Raw genomic sequence first — 18,182 nt, forward strand, 5'->3', positions numbered from 1 at the left:
GGAGGTGGCAATTAGAAAAGGAAACTGAAGGAAAAATGGAGAGAAAGAAATACACAGGGAAGAAGACAAACCAATAAACTTTGTGCTGCAGAATGTTAACCCAAAATATGATTTACAACAACAGTTAAATACCTTGAGAAACCTGCATACGATTCACTGTAAGAGGCATGGGCCCATCTACAATGGCAGAAAAAAAAAGGAGTTACTTAAAACAATCCTTTAAAGAGAAGAGCAGATCCAAAAGTGCTGTGCACTGATGCCAGCACACCCTTTACAGGGCCTTCTGTGAGACTCAACATCTAAACACAGGCCACCGCAGAACACAGCCACGACCACGTGCTTTCAGAGCAACAGGTTCCCTGGGAATGTAATTCTGTGTGCTGAGAAATACACACCAAATGCAGAAAGACACACGAGGGAACAGACCAGGGGCGGGACATGCAGTCCTTACTTGGAGGTCTCACAGGCTGCGCCTGGGGTATTCCAGGGGGCTGCGTCCCGGGGGCTGATAAGGCTGGCTGGTTACCCAAGATGCCTTGTTTGTGTAAACGCGACCTCCGCTTTTCTTCTAGCTCTTTTTGAATCTTGTAGATTTTCTCTGCTAGTAAGTGATAGTATTCATCCTAAAAAGCAGCAACAGTCAATACTAGTTATTTGCAAACAAACAACTGATCTGGTTTTGTAGGTTCTAACAAACTAATGAAGTTTTAAATTAAAATTATGTACACTGGCACGGGTGAAGTATTCAGCACTTCTAACTCATAAACCAAAGCCCAGGGATGCTATGGGACTTAACAGTCAGGGGGTACTAAGTCCTCGTGACAGTTCGTTCCACAGCTGAACCTCTTCCTGCATACTCACTGACACAGGTGACAACATAGTACAAGAACACTCCACTATAAAGTACACCCACAGACTAGGAAACCTTCATACACCTCACTTACCACTGTAGTGGGAACACTTGAAGATTCTGCAGTTACAAACCAAGAGAGGTGTGCAGGGAGGACCTCAAGTCTTAACTGGGACATCTCCCTGGTCAGTGTCCTCAGGCGAGGAGACCAGCAGGCTGATGGAAGCACCCTCCCCCCCGCCCCCCACCACGTCCAGACCTGCAGCCACAGGTCGCTCGGGTGCCGTGCGGCTGGAACGCGAATGCGGACCCACCCTGCTGTTGGCAGACTCGTACATGTCCCCTTCCACTTTCTTAGCGTAGGCCACCAGGTTCTCCATGCGGCGATCCTTCAGGGCTGCAGGGTCAGGTGTCGGGAAGATGGCTTGGACACTGAAAGGACAGCACGTACTCTCAATCTACTTTTAATACAACATCAACATCTTGCCATTTCACATGTGACACGGGAAGAGAACAAACCGCTGTCTACCTTTGGGCACAATACACTGCTGAGAGACCCCCATATGCAGTCACTCTTTGGAGACAATACTGATCTGTCAATTTATCCACAAGTCAAACACAACATTTTGCTATTAACAATAAATGCTTGACCAACTCAAGAATACTATGATTTTGAATTCCTAATCTTTAAACTACTAAGTACAAAAATTTTTGATTAAAATAATGAAGGAGAAAAAAAAGAAAACTCCATCGGAATTGAGTTGATTAACGTCACCTTCATTTAACTTAAATTGCTGGAGAAATCAACTATGAATTTCCCATGTTAATTGTATGATGGTATTGTGAAGCCATCTGTATTTACTAGGCCCAAATGCCTGCAATTCTCAGGGCTCCCCACAACTATAACCTTGAGCCATAAAATAAGACAAGCTTCTGAGTGAGTCCCAGCTCCCCGTGCACTGAGAGCTTAGAGAACAGGCCTGCCCCTGTGACATGGGTCAAAGTTCATATTCCTCTCCAGGATCCACTGGGCACTCAGAATCTGGGATCCTCCGGCCTCCCTAAACAAGCACGTGACCCCCTTCAGTTGCAAGGGTATGATCACCCAGGGCCCAAAAAAACACCTGGGCGTTAAATCAGACACCCAGCAAACTGCAAAACTGTCACACTGCCATCAGTCACAAAGTGCTCCCACCACATGTGAGTAACAGGCGAGGGGGCCACGTACAGTTTATGCACTAGATGGCTCCGCAGGTCCTGAGTGACGTGTTCGTGCCAGCTTTTCCGAACTCCGGTGCTGGAAGGAGGTGCTGCTGCAGGTATAGTGCTGAGGGTGCCAATGTTTCCAGAGTTTGAGCCGTCATTCATCAGGGGGCTGAGGGGAGAGGAAGAACAGGTCATCCAACTGGAAAAGTGACTCACATGCCATTCACCCAACTAAGGGTCTTCAACCATGTGACTTTAAACTCTGCTATCTGTTAGAAAGAAAGAAAGAGGGAGGGAAGCGAGAGGGACAGAGAAGGGAGGGAGGGAAATAGCCCTACACTTTAGAAAGAATCAAGAGTTCTATGTGGTTCCCAGCCCACTTTAACATGTGACTGTCACTCAGATAGGAACCAAATGAAACAAAGGTCTTACTTTGTAGCCCCAAGGGAAGTTGGAAGAGCTGATTCTGAAATCAAGTTTGACGGCTGCTGATCTGTTGTTATTCCTCCTGCTGGAATGTTCATTGGGTTATTTCCTGAAAGACAAAAAGAAAAGCAATCAACCAACTCCTAAATTACACACCTCAAAGTCCTAATAACAGATAAATAACAAGTCACATATAAATAAATGATTCTTATGAAAATTATTCTTATGACTCATAATAATAAATGCTATGGCAGGAACTCTGGGAGTTATATTTTCAATAATGTTGGTCAAATTGTATAAATTCAATTGCTTCCCATTGCACTTGAAAACCAAAGAAGAGCATTTCTACGGAGGCTGGCTGGCAGCATGAATGCTTGGCGGCTGTGGAAAAAAATCAGAAATGATCCATCTGCAGCTTCGGTTTTGATTCTGGCTTCATTCCCGTCACATACACTTCATCATCTTTTTGTTTTGCGTATCAGAAGATAAAAATCATAGAAATTAACTTCAGGTGAAGAAGACAAAAGATCAATTTGCCTACAGTATTTGTTCTAAAGTAAGAGAAAGGTGAGACACAGGTTAATTGTCTTGTCCCAGATTATACCACCAACAGAAGTGGTGTCAGACTGGAAGGGACATTTCAAGACTCCAACCCAGTCTTCTAGCCAGCAGGAGTCAGAGATGCATTAGGGAAACTATTTCCCAACACGCAACAGATGAAGTATCTTTAAGGTGAAAATACTTTATTAGGAAAAGAACAAAACCAGCACAACAACCCTGTTCTGAGATCCCTGTTAGCCAGTCCGGATTCAGACTGGTCGGCTCCAGTCACAAGTAGTCCACAACCAAGAAATGCTAGGAGCTGCAGAGTCAAGGCAACTGGTACTGCCCTAATTCCAACCTGAGATTTTGCATCCTGAGCCATGTGAAATGCCCTTTATGAAAACTATCCAGATACAGCGACAAAAATGTTGGTTCATTTGCAAATGTGATTCATCTTACAAGCCTGTAACATCTTCAGTGTACCTGACATTTTAGCCTTTTCCTGGAATTTTTTTATTTTAATCATTTAAAAGATACCATTTGCCATAATATATATATTTGAATTTTATTATATACATATATATATTTAAATTTAAAATTTGAATTTAAAGTAAAAACAGTAGCTGAAAACAGCCCCGGGCTCCAGAAGGCTCGTCATTCCCGACACTGCATTTGCACAAGGAAGTTCTCGAGAGTCCTTTCACCTACCCAGGGGGTTGAGACTCCTCATCTGCTGGTGAGTTTGAGGCTGTGCTGGTTGCTGGCCAGGAACCTGAGGCTGCAGCTGCGTCTGGGGCTGGTTCAGGTAGGGGAGTCCAAGAGCAGCATACGCTCGTTGCATGGAGCTGGGGTCTATCGGATTTGGGTTACTTAAAGAAGTGGCATTCTGTTGGCCTGTGCCAACAGAACCAATGGTGTTTTGAATTCCACTAGCTGGAGACCCCAGGATGGCTATAAAAACAAACAGACAAACACAAGAGATAAGTAAAAGGGAAAAGTCCACAAGTGAGTTAAAAACCACTGAAAAACAAGTAAAATTTTAACAGAAGACCACCTATGTATGTCATGAAGCACTGGAACCCCGCTACCAAGAAAGGAACTGTGCAGACAGAAGAAGCCCATTCTATTAATCTCATCTGCACAGCGGCACCTGAAGAACAAAAATCTGAAGAGAATTCAAGCTTCTGTGTTAGAAAACAACAGACCAGGAAATCAGCGATCACGCAATCAAGGTCAGCGTGTATTAAATCTAGAGCCTCATAAGAAGTCAGTTCGGGGGAAACAGCAAACATGGGAAAACACACATTCTTTGGGGGTCATCAGCCACCACTGAGGCGAGCTAAGAAGCCCCTCCTGCTGCTGCTCCTCGGTGCCCCTCACTGCTCACCACACAGGCACAGAGGAGGAGGAGCGGAGGAGATGCCTAGTTGGTCAGTTCTGTTACTTATTAACCTAATTAATATCTTAATTACTAAAGGTATCAAGTAACAGTAACTTAATTAAGATCTCTGACACAATCTTCCAAAAAACAAAACTGCATTTCCTTGAACCCCTGACGTACAGTGACCAGGCAACTCCACGCCTTTCTCTGCTCCGCGTTTCCTACGTGGGAGGGCACCATGCTAAGCTCTCTGCTACGTGAAGCTGTTCAAGAGATACGGTGCCTGACTGAGGAAAATCTGTAGCAACATAAAGAGCCCCATTTCCAAGGGCTTCAAAGTTAACAGAGAAGACCCAAATACCCATCTGTCCGTCTGTCTGTCCATCCGTCCAAATGTCCTAATCGATGTAGAAGTTCTGCATCATACCATTGATTCTTATTTGTAAGAGTTCCTTTCTTTCCAACTTCCCCAAACTTCGAGTCGTGTCATCAACAGCAGCTTATAAAATTGATACTATAACTGATCTTTGAGACATAAAACACTATCACAAATTTTTCTTTAAAATTCAGACCATTACTGTAATAATAATATCCTCAAATCACCATCAGCACAATTATAACATAAACAACTCAAACACTTATCTGAGTAACTTAATGAAACCAAAATGTGTTAAAAAAAAAAAAAAAAGCCCTTGATAATTACATATTCCACACTATTTAACTTTTCTAATAAGAATATTCAGATCTCAAACTCATTAACGCTCATTAGACACAATTATACACACCAAGCACCTCATTATTATAAATGAAAAGCAATTCCCAAGGTACATTTTATGACAAGTATGTAGCTCTGAAATAAGTCATGTATAATACTTTTAAAGGTATTTTTCCTAATAGTTAATACTCCATGAAACTTTAAACACGTGCCATTGTACTACTGAAACTGACATGCTGACTTGTCTAAAAGAAGTACAAGAGAAAAAGGAAAGTGACAATGGGAAGATGATTTATTTTTCTATTACTTTGCGGTGTAAGGAGGAACAGACCTAGACCTACATTGACATGCATACTGATCAACTGTGGAGAGAGAGGAATTTAAAGAAACAAGGTGTACAAGGCTTTGGGTTTTGGGTGAAGATGCAATAGCAGTACCTTAACAACGATTTCTTTCTACTAAAATCCACTCGTGTCCACACTTCCCCAAATGCTATCCTTTTACCCCAAATTCCCCATCGTAGGAGGAGTGCCACTCCCAAGCTCAAGGCCACTTATGGGCTACTTTACGGACTTCCTCCTCTCATGGAAGCTGCTGACTTGGTCAGTGTATTTTTGTGTGTGTGTTAAAAGCATTTATGTCCTAAATGCACACGTTACTGTTTTTTTTTACTTTAAAAGAAAACATACCTATCTATCTGAAGACAAGCATTTGGTACTTGACATTTCTAACTAATTTAGAGACAAGGAAATCAACATACAAACAAGTAAAAAGGTCTCCGAGGTACAGGGCCCAATCCGAATACAAACACTGCTGTGAGATAACATCTACGCTTCAGGGACAAGGAACGCAGGCACTTCCTACGGGGGAGATGGTTGGAAGGGGAGTTACCTGGTGAAAGCCACCACAAACTCTAAGTCCTACAAGCTGAAGATGCTTCCACTCTCCGTGAACACCCTGCTGGTGTCCTGGCAGCAGCTGGCCTTCCCCGAACCCCCCACTTTGCCCTGTGGCCGTCGGGCCTCTGCTCCTCTCCGGACACCTGCGACTCCTGCCTGAACTTGCTCCCTCTCTCACTTGCAAGCACAGACTCCAGGACAGACAAAGACAACAGGATAGAAGTGAGCAGTGTGCGCTCATGGAGCTCAGGGTCTGCTGGGAGAGCAACATCTCTATCTAATAATGAAAGGCTGCAGCCCTGGATCCTGTATCAGAGACAGTGGTCTCTGATCAAGATGATCAAGACCATCTCTTCTTCCCTGCACGTTCCCTGCAGCGGGACCTGCATGTGCCTCACAGGACTCTCCTCACACCAGGGCACTCGCCTCAAGCTGCAGCAGTGGAGCAGGCGCCCTCCCAGCACCGCAGCGCTGAGGGCTCTGAGGCTGAGCAAAAACGTGAGGAGTGCTAAAACAGCAACGCTCCACGTATCTGGTGTCACTGAGAATACAGCCTGCTGCACGAATCAATTTTACACATTATTGATAGTCACCTCTTTGTTTATTTTGGCCGTGCTGCGTGGCTTAGGGGATCTTAGTCCCAGGCCCCCCCCAGTGAAAGTGCGGAGTCCTAAGCACCGGATCGCAGGGAACTCCCAACGTTTACCTCTCTAGATACCAACACTTCTTGTTCTTTTTACCATTTTTACATCTTGTTTCCTTTCTCAGAGCTTAAGGCTACGTTTCACACACAATCAATCTTTGTGATATCCCGCCACAGCGTCTCAGTGCATCTCAGCACAGCGTGCCCTCTCCCCGAACGTCAGTCAGCACTCCTGCTGCCAGCACGTCTCCAGAGTGGTCCTGCTTCCCTTCTGCCGCAGCTACTAAGGACAGAAGAGGGCCGGATTTCACAGCTGGCTCTGTCCAGGACTCACGCCCCCGTGGGCACAGAGACTGGCCCATGGGCAGGCTCCACATACACTAGCCATTGCTGCTGTGAAACACGCGGCTCACCTCAAGTTCCACCCCCAACTGGTCTCAATAAAACTGTGCTCAATTTGGAAAGCCAACAAAAATGGACACGCTGAATTCCAAAACTTTGTCAGGTTGGTGGGGGACACCATGAGGCAGGCGTAGCAGCCACTACTTGGTCGTCACCTGGATTTCCACCAAGAGAGCCAAGCTTGAGTCTGTCAGACCTGTGGACGTTTCTGCAGAGCTGCTCCCACGGCACAGGGCGTCCCGGGCCTGTGTACCACCAGGGCAGAGGGACACCGAGCTGAGGGCCAGGCCCCCCATCACAGCCACCACCAAGCACGAACGCGCACCCTGCAGCAGGTGTCCTCAGAAGCCAAAGAGCTCAGAACTGGCAACCTGGCGCCGCCCAGAAGAGCGAGGTCAAAGCTCCTCCAATGAAGGCTATCACTGGGGGCTGTCTGGTACTTGAGCCACAGGCGGCCTCGCCACCCCCTCCCCCGCCCCCGCTACAGGCTGTCACAGAGGCACTGGTGGTCTCTGGAGAACCTGCAGGTGAAGCAGGTGCCTAGCCTGCGAGTGCCTGTGGAGCACCAAGTAGGCATCTGGAGGGCATGTTTTAAGCAGGACTCAACACCGTGAAGGCAGGCAACTCAAACAATCAGAGGGGCCTCAAGCTGGATCACCGGAGAAGGCAATGGCAACCCACTCCAGTATTCCTGCCTGGAAAATCCCAGGGACGGAGGAGCCTGGTAGGCTGCAGCCCATGGGGTCACTACGAGTTGGACACAACTAAGCGACTTCACTTTCACTTTTCACTTTCATGCATTGGAGAAGCAAATGGCAACCCACTCCAGCGTTCTTGCCTGGAGAATCCCAGGGGACGGGGGAGCCTGGTGGGCTGCCGTCTATAGGGTTGCACAGAGTCGGACACGACTGAAGTGACTTAGCAGCAGCAGCAAAGCTGGATCACAGAGCAGGGCCAAGTAGTGAGTGGCAGGCCAGTAGAGGTATTCAAGCCAGGGGTCTGGGGAGGCTGACTGCGCCCCCATGGAGACCCAGGCAGCCACAGGCAGTGGGCAGGCTGGGGCGGCCCTGGGCTGATCCCGCAGCACCCATTCTGTCAGTCCTTTTGCTCTTGAGTTGGGAAACCTGTGGCTGCCCAGAGCAGCACGCGCACTGTCTCAAGAGCTCCAGGACCGACGCTCTGCCCTGCGAGGCATCCAGAGCGGCAAACGCGGAATTTGTTAAGATGCAGTCTAATAACACAAGAGGCCTGGGGGAAGGTCCAAGTCTCTGCGTTTCTCACAAGCAACAAGGGGTGCGCCTGCAGCTGGGCTGAAGACCATACGCGGAGCAGCAAAAGCCCCCTGAGGAGGCAACATGAATTCAGACAGGGAGTCCCGTCTGTGCCGCCAAAGCCTACCCACTGCCACCCTGCACAGGTCTGGGAGGCAGGTGCCAAGACTGACGCTAGATACACGCCCTGCAATTTCCTCATTAGCCAATAAAACCTGACGATCTCTATAAGGGATGGATAATGCAAGATCAATGACTGGACAATAACTCGTGGGAAAAATTACACGAAGTCTCCTCCACACAGGCCACAGCAGTCTGGGTTTCCTTTCAGCGGCCCCTGGGTAGGCTCCACAGGTGGCCTGGGCAGGCTCTCTCAGTAGAGACATCAAGGGGAGGAGTTAGAGAAGCAGGGTGTGTGCAGCAGGCCTGGCGAGCATCTGTGGGAAAACCTGCTTGGACAGCACAGCCTCGGTGGACACAGGTGGGTCTCAGATGATCCCTGGGGGTCCTGACCACCCACGTACAAACCTCACTTGCATAGGAATCTCTGAGTCCAATCAGAGGTATCCCCTTGTAGGCATGTCAGCCTTGCTGTCTAGAAAGTTCTTCCCTTGTCACTTAATTGAAGCTGGGCTTTGCCCAGCCCCCCCTCCCACGCACACTGACCCTCCCTGCCAGGACTGCCGACACCACTGACTCTAACTCACTCCTCTGACTGACACCACTGTCGCCTCATTTTTTATTTCTGGCTGCACCCCACAGCATGAGGGATCTTACTGTGCCCTCATGAACCATGTGCCTCATGAACCTCATGTGCACTTTGAACCATGGATCAAACCTGCACCCCTTACAGTGGAAGTGCAGGGTCTTCACCACTGGACCAGCAAGAAGTCCCAGATCGACGCCATTGTCACATTATTTTTAACGTACAGCTGACCCTTAAACAAGACAGGTTTCAACAGCATGGACCCACTTACACAGACATTTTCCAACAGTAAATACAACAGCCACACATTGTCCACGCTGCTCAAAGCTGTGGACGTGGAGGAACCAAGCTGTCTATGTGCTGGGAGGGCTGTGGCCCTCTGACTGTGTGGAAGGATCGGCGCCCTCATCCTGAGCCGTGTAAGGGGAAACTGGACAGAGTCCATCAGCTGCTGGAGGGGCAGAGCCACACTTCCCCACTGTTGCTACATTTCACACACGATGGGCACAGTTTGCTTCAAGAGAGGAGGAACAGCAACAAACATTTACAGAGAAGACACTGCTGCAACGTTCTCGCTCATCCTATCAAACTCCTTGTCCTCGCAAAACCACAGTGCTGGAACCAAAGGAATACACTCAGAGCAGAAACCTAACTTGAGAAGCATTAAAAACAAAAACATATACAAACACACAAAGTACACAGGAAAATACCCCACTTTCATTTCTTTCACGAAAATTTGCTACAACCTTGCACAGAGTTCGTCTGTACACGCCCCATGACTTTATAGTGTGAAATCACCCTGACAACACCTTACGTTATGACTGGAAGAGACACTGTGGTTTACCACTTCTGAGGGCTCACTCTGGATCAATCATTACAACAAGCAGGCAGTTATAAAGATGGTAGAAAAAACCCACACTCATTTCTTTGTTTTTTTTTTTTTTTTTTAAGTAAAAACCACACAAAGTGTTTCTTAAAAAGAGAAATCTCAAAAGTTTACAACTGTCATGGCAATACATATTAAAAACCAAAGGATCTCAGAAAATTCACAGTCCCAAATTAAAGGTTAAGAACACTATCCTAATTCATCATTCATGGAATGAATACTGTACAACCACAAACTCGACAATAAATATTTTGACACTTAAAAGGACTATAACTGAAATACATCCTAAAATGTAAGAAACTATAACCATCACAACATGTTAGTAAGAAAGAAAACATTTTACACTAACTTGGAAGAAACTCAGACTGTACTCCACTAGAACTGTTGTCTCAAATATCTGCTTCTAGAAGACACAGATTCCTAGATCTTCACTTTATGTAAGAAATGTCCTAGAAAATCATGTATTAATTCATTTTTTGCTTAATAAAAGTATAATTTAACTGACTTAGGAAAGTGACTTTTAAAGGAAACTTAGTATGACTGCTTCTACTGGGGAGCAAGGGAGGGAGGGTGGGTCTGTGGCCCTGGCCCACTTTCCTGGGCCACGGACACCCCTGTGTGTGGGGCTCTGGGGGCGCTTGGGAGGGAGTGGGGCCTAGCGGGCTCGACCACCTTTCCCAGTGCCACTTGGAAACAAGCAGAAAGAGAAGCAGCACACGTGTTCTGAGGCAGCAACAGGTCTGCCGAAGAAGAATGAGAGCAATGGACACATAACCACAAGCAGGGCGGGTGGGGCGAGATGGCCCAGATACGGCTGTGAAGACGCAGACGGTGCTGGAGTTTCGAGGGCAGCTCCAGCCCACGAGGACACGAGCGCCAAGGGCATGGCCTACCTGTCCACACCAAGGGACACACCCCGAGAGCACAGCTGGACCTCGAAAACAACCAGAAGGGACTTAACTTTGGGGACAGACGCTCATCCTTTCCCTGCTCCGATGCCCATGGGAGCCCCCGGGAGCCACACAAGGCCTCCTACGGGGGCACTGCCTAACCACCCGCTAAGGGCACACAGACCGATGGAAAGATGACGAAGCGAGGGCAACGATCAGGGTGCGGCATCCTGGTGCAGAGACCCTCCATCTGCGCTGAATGAACTGTTAGTTACACAACCAGACCTGGGAACCGCGTCGCCTCCACAACACCTGCACGTGGTGCTGACTGACTGACTAGAACAAAGGGTCCTCAAGACTACTTTAGGGTGATTTCAAAAAGTGTCCAGTCTATCCACCCCTCACCCCAAAGTCACTGCCATTACAGTGACAAATGCTGAGTGTCTGTCAAGAAACTCAGAGAGCCATCCCGTCAGCTCTCGCCTCTCTGATCCAAGTGACGTCCCTCTTCTGCGCTCGCTGCTCTGCAGTGGCCGAGTCCGGGGGGGCGGGGCGGGGGTTCCCCCTCGGCGTCCGCCCTGGCGCCCCAGCTCCCACTACGCGGTGCAGCGACTAGTTTCTGCCCTGCTCCCTGCCTATTCCTCTGCGTTCTCAGTGTCTCATCGCCAAGCTTCTCTACCCGCAGTGCTCACTTACTTTGTTGGTTTCGCTTGTCACTGGCATTTTTCAAAGGGAGGCAAACAGGACAGTCATGCCGTGTGCAGTTCTTCCAATGAGAGATGATTTGTCGTGAAGATGCGCAATGGGCAACTATGACCAGAAAAACAACGAGATGTTATTTTTCTATCCAAATCGTCGCGCTTTCCATTACACCTACATTATAAGGCCAGCTTCCGTAAAAGATGATCGCAAGTGTAACTGTAGCACGGTGCAGGCAGTCCTCAGCTTACAAAACAGGCTGCTTTCCAGAAAGTTTGTAAGTCGACTACTGAGAATTCCAAACAAAAACTTCCCAGAGAAGCAATGTTATGAATGATGGTGAACAAGGTTCAGACCACAAATCAAAAACAAAACAAAACTACTTGGCCTGAAATACCACACAAGTGGAACGAAAGGCAGAACAAATAATTCTGTAATGTCACTATTTACAATAAAAAGTTTACATTATGTTTATTAATGCTCAAGGATGAAACCATCTGAACACTAGAGTTGAAGAAACATAGCGAAGCAAATGAGAGGTCTGTGGAGACCCTGAGGGGGCCCGGGCACTTCTCAGAGCACTCGAGACGGCAGCTGCGGCCAGCCCCTCTGTCTCTATCTTCGCTTCCACTTCTTCCTAAAGGTCCAGCACGACCCTCCTCTGCTTCTCCATCAGGACAGGGTTACACCCGGGACTCACGAGTGTCACAAGGGGAAGCAGGGAGATCAGGGAGACTCTCCCCAAGGTTAGGAGCACAAGTGAGAAGAGACAGAAAGAGGATAAAGATTAAAGGGAAGCAGAACCGTTAGCTAAGGGAAGGCTTCTTCAGGAGAACTGGGGTGTCTGTGTGAAGACCAGAGAGGGGACACATGTGTGCATGATTCTCCCCTCTGGAGAGCAAGGAAGGAGGTGGCAGGAGTGGGCAGTACACACAGGTCCCCAGGACAACCGGGCCAGGAGCCTGATGAGCCAAGACAGAAGGGCGGAGGGGCGAGGCAGCAGCCCTGGCGCCTGGGCGCACGAAACGACTGCAAGACAGATGCTCTAGGCTTGGGGAAAGGCGGGCACATGCACGCGTGCACACTACACTGTCAAAAAGAAAACCTGATCTAGACATGCATGGCGAAGACAGTGCTCAGGAAGGGACACAGGTCTTCTGTGACAAAGGAAGGCAGAAAAGAACGAATGCAGGGCCCAGCCCCACCAGCAAAAGTTCACGGAACGTTGTAGAAGCACACCGCCTTTCTCCTGGGCAGGTGAGCGTCCAGAGGCATCTGACTGGTCAGCACATGGGGACGTGGGAAGTGGGAACCTTCTCAACAGGAGAGGTGCCAGAGAATACCAGACAAGTCCACCCCTGGCTCTGCCACCAGGACCTGAGCAAACAGCACTTACCTTGACAAGCCTTCCCAGCCTGACAATGCGTCATGTGATTCAAGACGTTTTTCATGGTCCGACAATGTGGGAGTGCGCAGGCCCGGACCTCTCCATTGGCTTGTTCTCGCCTCTGGCATTTATGAGCGTGAAGCAGTAGGACCAGCTGCTGCTGTATCAGTTTGCGTTTTTCGGGATCTGCGGTGGGGCCCGTTGCAATCGCCTGGGTGGGTACAATTCCCACTGATGTTTGCATCTGAGGCTAAAATAAAACAAATTAACGCAAACATTTTAATAAGCTTTCAGAGTTCCAATTCATGTTCATTAACTATTTTTTCAAACTAAGGGTAAAGCTGAGTGATAGTTTAGGCCGCAGTGAGAATGCAGCTGGTGAGGTTCTTTTAATTCATCGGCAATTTATCACACTACAATACATACAAGTGCAGGAAAATCCGTTATTATATTAGGTTGAACCATATGAAACTATTGTTTCTCTAAGCCAGATGACCAAACGTTGGCAGTTCTATAGGATTCAACCTAATAAAAAGATCGCCAAGGCCTGACCAATTCCAACCCACTGAGAAGATCTGACGGTGCAGAGCAATCAGAGCCACCCTGCAGATTTCTAGTCTTCTGACCGGAAGGACAATACCTCCAGCATTCATTACTTCTCAAAGATTAAGACAGCATTTATCTTGAATACAACCATCCAGTACAATCGTTAACGCTTTGCATTTCATTAAAATTTCTACTCAGACATCAGACAATATCTTTTCTCCGTATTTGACGATGTGCTAAAGATACAGAAACAGAGCTTAGTTACTTTCATCCTTTCAAAATAGTAGGCCAGATCAACCATACCTCTTAACTGCAAAGAACACGGAAAAGGGGACCTGCGGAACTTCTTACTCTTTACCAACTACCAATATTCTTCAGAAATTTACTAAAGAAACTGTGAAGTAAGAGCAATGTAAAGCTCCTAACAGGCAACAATATAACCCACCTTTCCGGGACTTTCCGATCTATCGCTCTGGTCAGGTCACACTTCTGACTTCATTCTACAACACCTACCGCCTCCCATGAAGCACAACACAGCCTGATTTTTCAAATGAAGAGTCAAAACTATATGCATTTGCAACCAGGAGAACACCAAGTAAAACATATTTCTTTATGAATCAAAGTTCACTGTAAAAAGAGCGTTTTGTGTTTTGGCTTTACCTCGATGAGAACTCATAAAATAAGTATGTAGAAAAGCTACCTGGCTTCACTCAAGAGCACAACTCCTAGAACCCTAACCAGGAACCAAAACAAAAGCAAAATTCAAGCCAAGAGGCTGAGTGTACTGAGTGGAGAAGTACTTAACGCCTGAGGGAAAACAGCCTCTTTCCCTTATGTCTATTTCCCCGATTTCAAAAATGTGGAAAGCAAAAGAACTAAGGAAATACTTAACACCTGCAATCCTGAGAGCCAGGAGTCCACTGCGGAAGTGCAGACAGGTTTTTCTCCTCCCAGTCGTTTTTGTATGTGTGAACCATGACCAATAGTCTCATTTATATAAATTTGGCTTGGTATTTATTCTAGGTTCTGTCCCGTACCAGTAAGTTGTAGCATGATGCGTAGTGAACATGTGGCTGTACATTCATTTATCCAAACTCCAAAGACTGGGGATAAACTGCAGCCACTCCTCTTTTTTCTGACACTTTAAAATAAGGCTCCCATAAACAAACAGCCTGTGACTATGCCCTCTGCAGCAATAAGTACCTATGTTAAATGATTCTGCATCCATCAGCTTATTTCCATGGACTACAAAGTCCAAGCGAAAATCAACAGGAACAGAAGAATATGGGAAATGTAAGATGATCCCTGGTTAGGTCTCTTTTGCATTTACAAAAAAATTTCAAACATGTGGAAAAGTAGAAAGGAAAGGATACCATTACCACATCTAACCAAATGAAGGATTCTTTAGTACCTTCTAACATCTAGTCCATACACAAGTTTCTCAACTTGTCTCCAAACAGTCTTTTAGAGTTGGTGTGCACAGATCAGAACCCAGTTCAGGCCCACACCATCCACCTGGTTACTGTCTTTAAGGTTCTTCATCTCCTGCCACCCTCCCCCGCCTTTACTTTCTCACAATACTGACGTCTGGAAGAATCAAGCCAGTTGTCCTCCTGCCATTTCTTAAAATACAGAAATACTACGTACAAAATAAATAAATAAACGTAAAAAGAGGTGTCATATAAAAACCTGGTTAAAAAAAATCTCAATCATGTGATTAAATTATAAAAGACTTTTAAAGTCATTAAAAATTAACGCAGTGTTTCTCATCTGCAATGTTCTCAATCACACATTTTGAACTGTATTTGATGGTATGTTGAAACCTCAACATGTAGAAATAGCACAGCTGGAAATACAGCTCAAGTCTGGGTCTACTCTCCATCTACATGTAGCTGTTCAGTAAGCCTACACACTGTTTACACATCTCAAAAACAAATTGGAGGATGAAGCTGAGTCAACATGAAGCAGACAACACGACTCGCGTCCCTGGGTTAGCCTTCCCCATGTAACTCCATGGGCTTGCATGAGGCTAGTCCAGGTTGCAGAGTGCTTACAAACGTGGGGCACATTTAATTTCCTTCTCTCTTAGGCCAGTGCTCAACAAGAAGGAAGGGCTGTATGAACTTCTGCAAAAATCTGTCAGAAGCAGCCTTTAGATTCTACCAACTTCCCAGCTCAGTCCCCACTGTCCAGGCGGGAGAAGAGAATTAAAAGAAAAATGCTTAGACAAGAACCTCCCTTTAAACATACAGAACAAAATTTGCAAATTCCCCCCAAAAGTACTTTATAATTTTAGGCAACTTTATTTTTGCAATAACCAAGGATATTTTGGAAAATGGTAAAAATGGAGGAGGACTCTATCCTGCCATAGATTCTTAGGTGCGTAACCAAAAGCAGAAACCATGGTAACGAACAAAATAAGCTAGACCTCATTAAAATTAAAAGCTGTTTCAAAAGACACCATCACGAAAGTGAAAGACAACCCAAAGAATGGGAGAAAACATCTGCAAATCACAGATGTGATAATGGACTTATATCTAAAACATTCAAAGTACTCTTAAAACTCGATGATTTTTTAAAAAAGGAATCTAATTTTTTTTAATGGACAAAGTATACGAAGAGACATTTTCCCAAAGAAGATATACAGAGAAACACATGAAAAAACTGGTATGTTTACTGAAACATGAAACCCATGAAAAGGCACTCGATACCATTAACTATCTTCAGAACCACAGTGAGGTACTGTTTTACACCTACCGCATGGCTACAGTTTAAAAACGAGACAGTAACAAGTGCTGGAGAAGAACCTGGTCTCTCTCACACTCTAGTAGTATGTGCGTGTGAAAGGGTGCAGCCACTTTGGAAAATACTCTGGCAGTTCCTCAAAAGGTTAAACCTGGAGTTACCATCTGGACCAGCAATTATCTGAAGCATACACCCAAGAGAACTGAAAACATATGTTCACACAAAAACATGAACACTAATGTTTGCAGCAGCAAGATTCCTAATAGCCAAAAAATGGAACCAACTTAAATGGGCATCAAGTAGAGACTGGAAAAACATGATATATCAAAAAAAGGATATAACCCAACCACAAAAAAGGAAGTACCAGTACATGCTACAACATGAATGAACTTCAAAAACACTGTGCTAAGTGAAAACACCAGTCACAAACAACCACATATCGTATAATTCCATTTTGATGAAATGTCCAGAACAGGTAGATACACAGGGGCAGAAAAGAGATTAGTGGTTGCATCTGGCTGAAGATCTCAGGGAAATGGGAGGAACTTGCTAACGGTACAGACTTTCTTTTTGAAACATGAAAATGTCCTAAATTTGAACACGGTTGGTGATGGCGGCACAAAACACTGAATGCCACTGAACTGCACACTTTAAAGAAGGGGGCTGCACGGGAGAGCAACTGTATCTCAATAAAGCGGTTTTAAAATGACTTCTTTGGGAGAATGGCATTGAAACATGTAAAATATCATGTATGAAACGAGATGCCAGTCCAGGTTCAATGCACGATACTGGATGCTTGGGGCTAGTGCACTGGGACGACCCAGAGGGATGGTATGGGGAGGGAGGAGGGTTCAGGAGGGGGAGCACATGTATACCTGTGATGGATTCATTTTGATGTTTGGCAAAACTAATACAATTATGTAAAGTTTAAAAATAAAATAAAATTAAAAAAAAATAAAAAAGAAAGGAAAAAATAAATAAATAAAATGACTTCTATCTCACTAATTATCAAAGAAATGAAATTAGAACCAAGAAGCATCTTTCACTTATCAATATGACCACGATAAAAAAATAATAAATAAAAATGTCCATTCCTTTTGATCCAGTGGTTCTACGTCTTATAATTTATTATTAGGGAAGTAACTGGACTACTATGCTAAAATGTATGTACAAAGACAGACACCACACTTTGATTAAATTACTGAATACTGGAAAATTCCCTTAATGTCTAGAAAAGGCAGACCAATTAAAAAAAAATTATGGCTACAGACCTCATGAAATCAGATGCAGGCATGAAAAGTAAGGGGGACCTGAGGAGACCCCAGTCAAAGCCACGTGGAATACAAAGGCCTGGAGCCAAGCCCCAACCAAATCCTGGACCCACCGAGCACTGAGAGATAGAATCACTGTTATCTGGGGCAACTAAGCCCACGCCCCACAGCTACTGAGCCCGCCTGCCCTAGAGCCCGTGAGCTGCAACAAGAGAAGCCGCTGCACTCAGAAGCCCACACACCACAACCAGGGAGCAGCACCTGCTCGCCGCACAGCAGTGGAGACCAGCATGGCCGAAACACCCACAGACAGACCCCAATAATAACGCAGGCCTTCATGCCGCCGAGAGTTAAATGGAACACATTAAGCTACAAAAGAAAGTTATTAAAATAGTACCATAAAGTCATTCAGTTTTTCCTTATCAACTTCATGCATTGTTTGAATGTTTTACAAGAAATGTCTACTATTTTTATAACAAACAAACAAAAAAAAAATCCCACTTTGGGAGGAAAATCAGAAGAATCAGTAGAAAACAATGAACAATTAAATATTTAAAAAAAACTGTAAAAGTACTAGAAAGTGGTACAGGCCTTTGTAAAAATATATAAAGCAGTGGTTCCTAACTAGTCCCCAGTAAAACCTCTTCAAATACAGATTCCCCAGTCTTGCATCTTAGAGACTACCGTTCACAAGATGGGGGTTGGCGGTGGGGGGT

General features: G+C 45.8%; 1 protein-coding gene across 1 annotated transcript in view; it reads right to left on the bottom strand.

Moving 5' to 3' along the window:
- The window catches only part of LOC104988985 (CREB-binding protein), a 117,559-nt gene that overhangs the window by 34,468 nt on the left and 64,909 nt on the right, over positions 1-18,182 (bottom strand). Inside the window, exons 4-11 of the mRNA XM_010840489.1 lie at positions 12,914-13,154; positions 11,515-11,628; positions 3,734-3,976; positions 2,489-2,591; positions 2,079-2,225; positions 1,165-1,282; positions 452-623; positions 133-177 (exon numbers count right to left, since the gene is read on the bottom strand). Of these exons, the coding sequence (XP_010838791.1) occupies positions 133-177; positions 452-623; positions 1,165-1,282; positions 2,079-2,225; positions 2,489-2,591; positions 3,734-3,976; positions 11,515-11,628; positions 12,914-13,154 (1,183 nt within the window). The remainder of the gene's footprint in view (positions 1-132; positions 178-451; positions 624-1,164; positions 1,283-2,078; positions 2,226-2,488; positions 2,592-3,733; positions 3,977-11,514; positions 11,629-12,913; positions 13,155-18,182) is intronic.

This window comes from Bison bison, unplaced genomic scaffold (genome assembly GCF_000754665.1).
Source record: "Bison bison bison isolate TAMUID 2011002044 unplaced genomic scaffold, Bison_UMD1.0 scf7180017864144, whole genome shotgun sequence".
NCBI classification, from domain to species: Eukaryota; Metazoa; Chordata; class Mammalia; order Artiodactyla; family Bovidae; genus Bison; species Bison bison.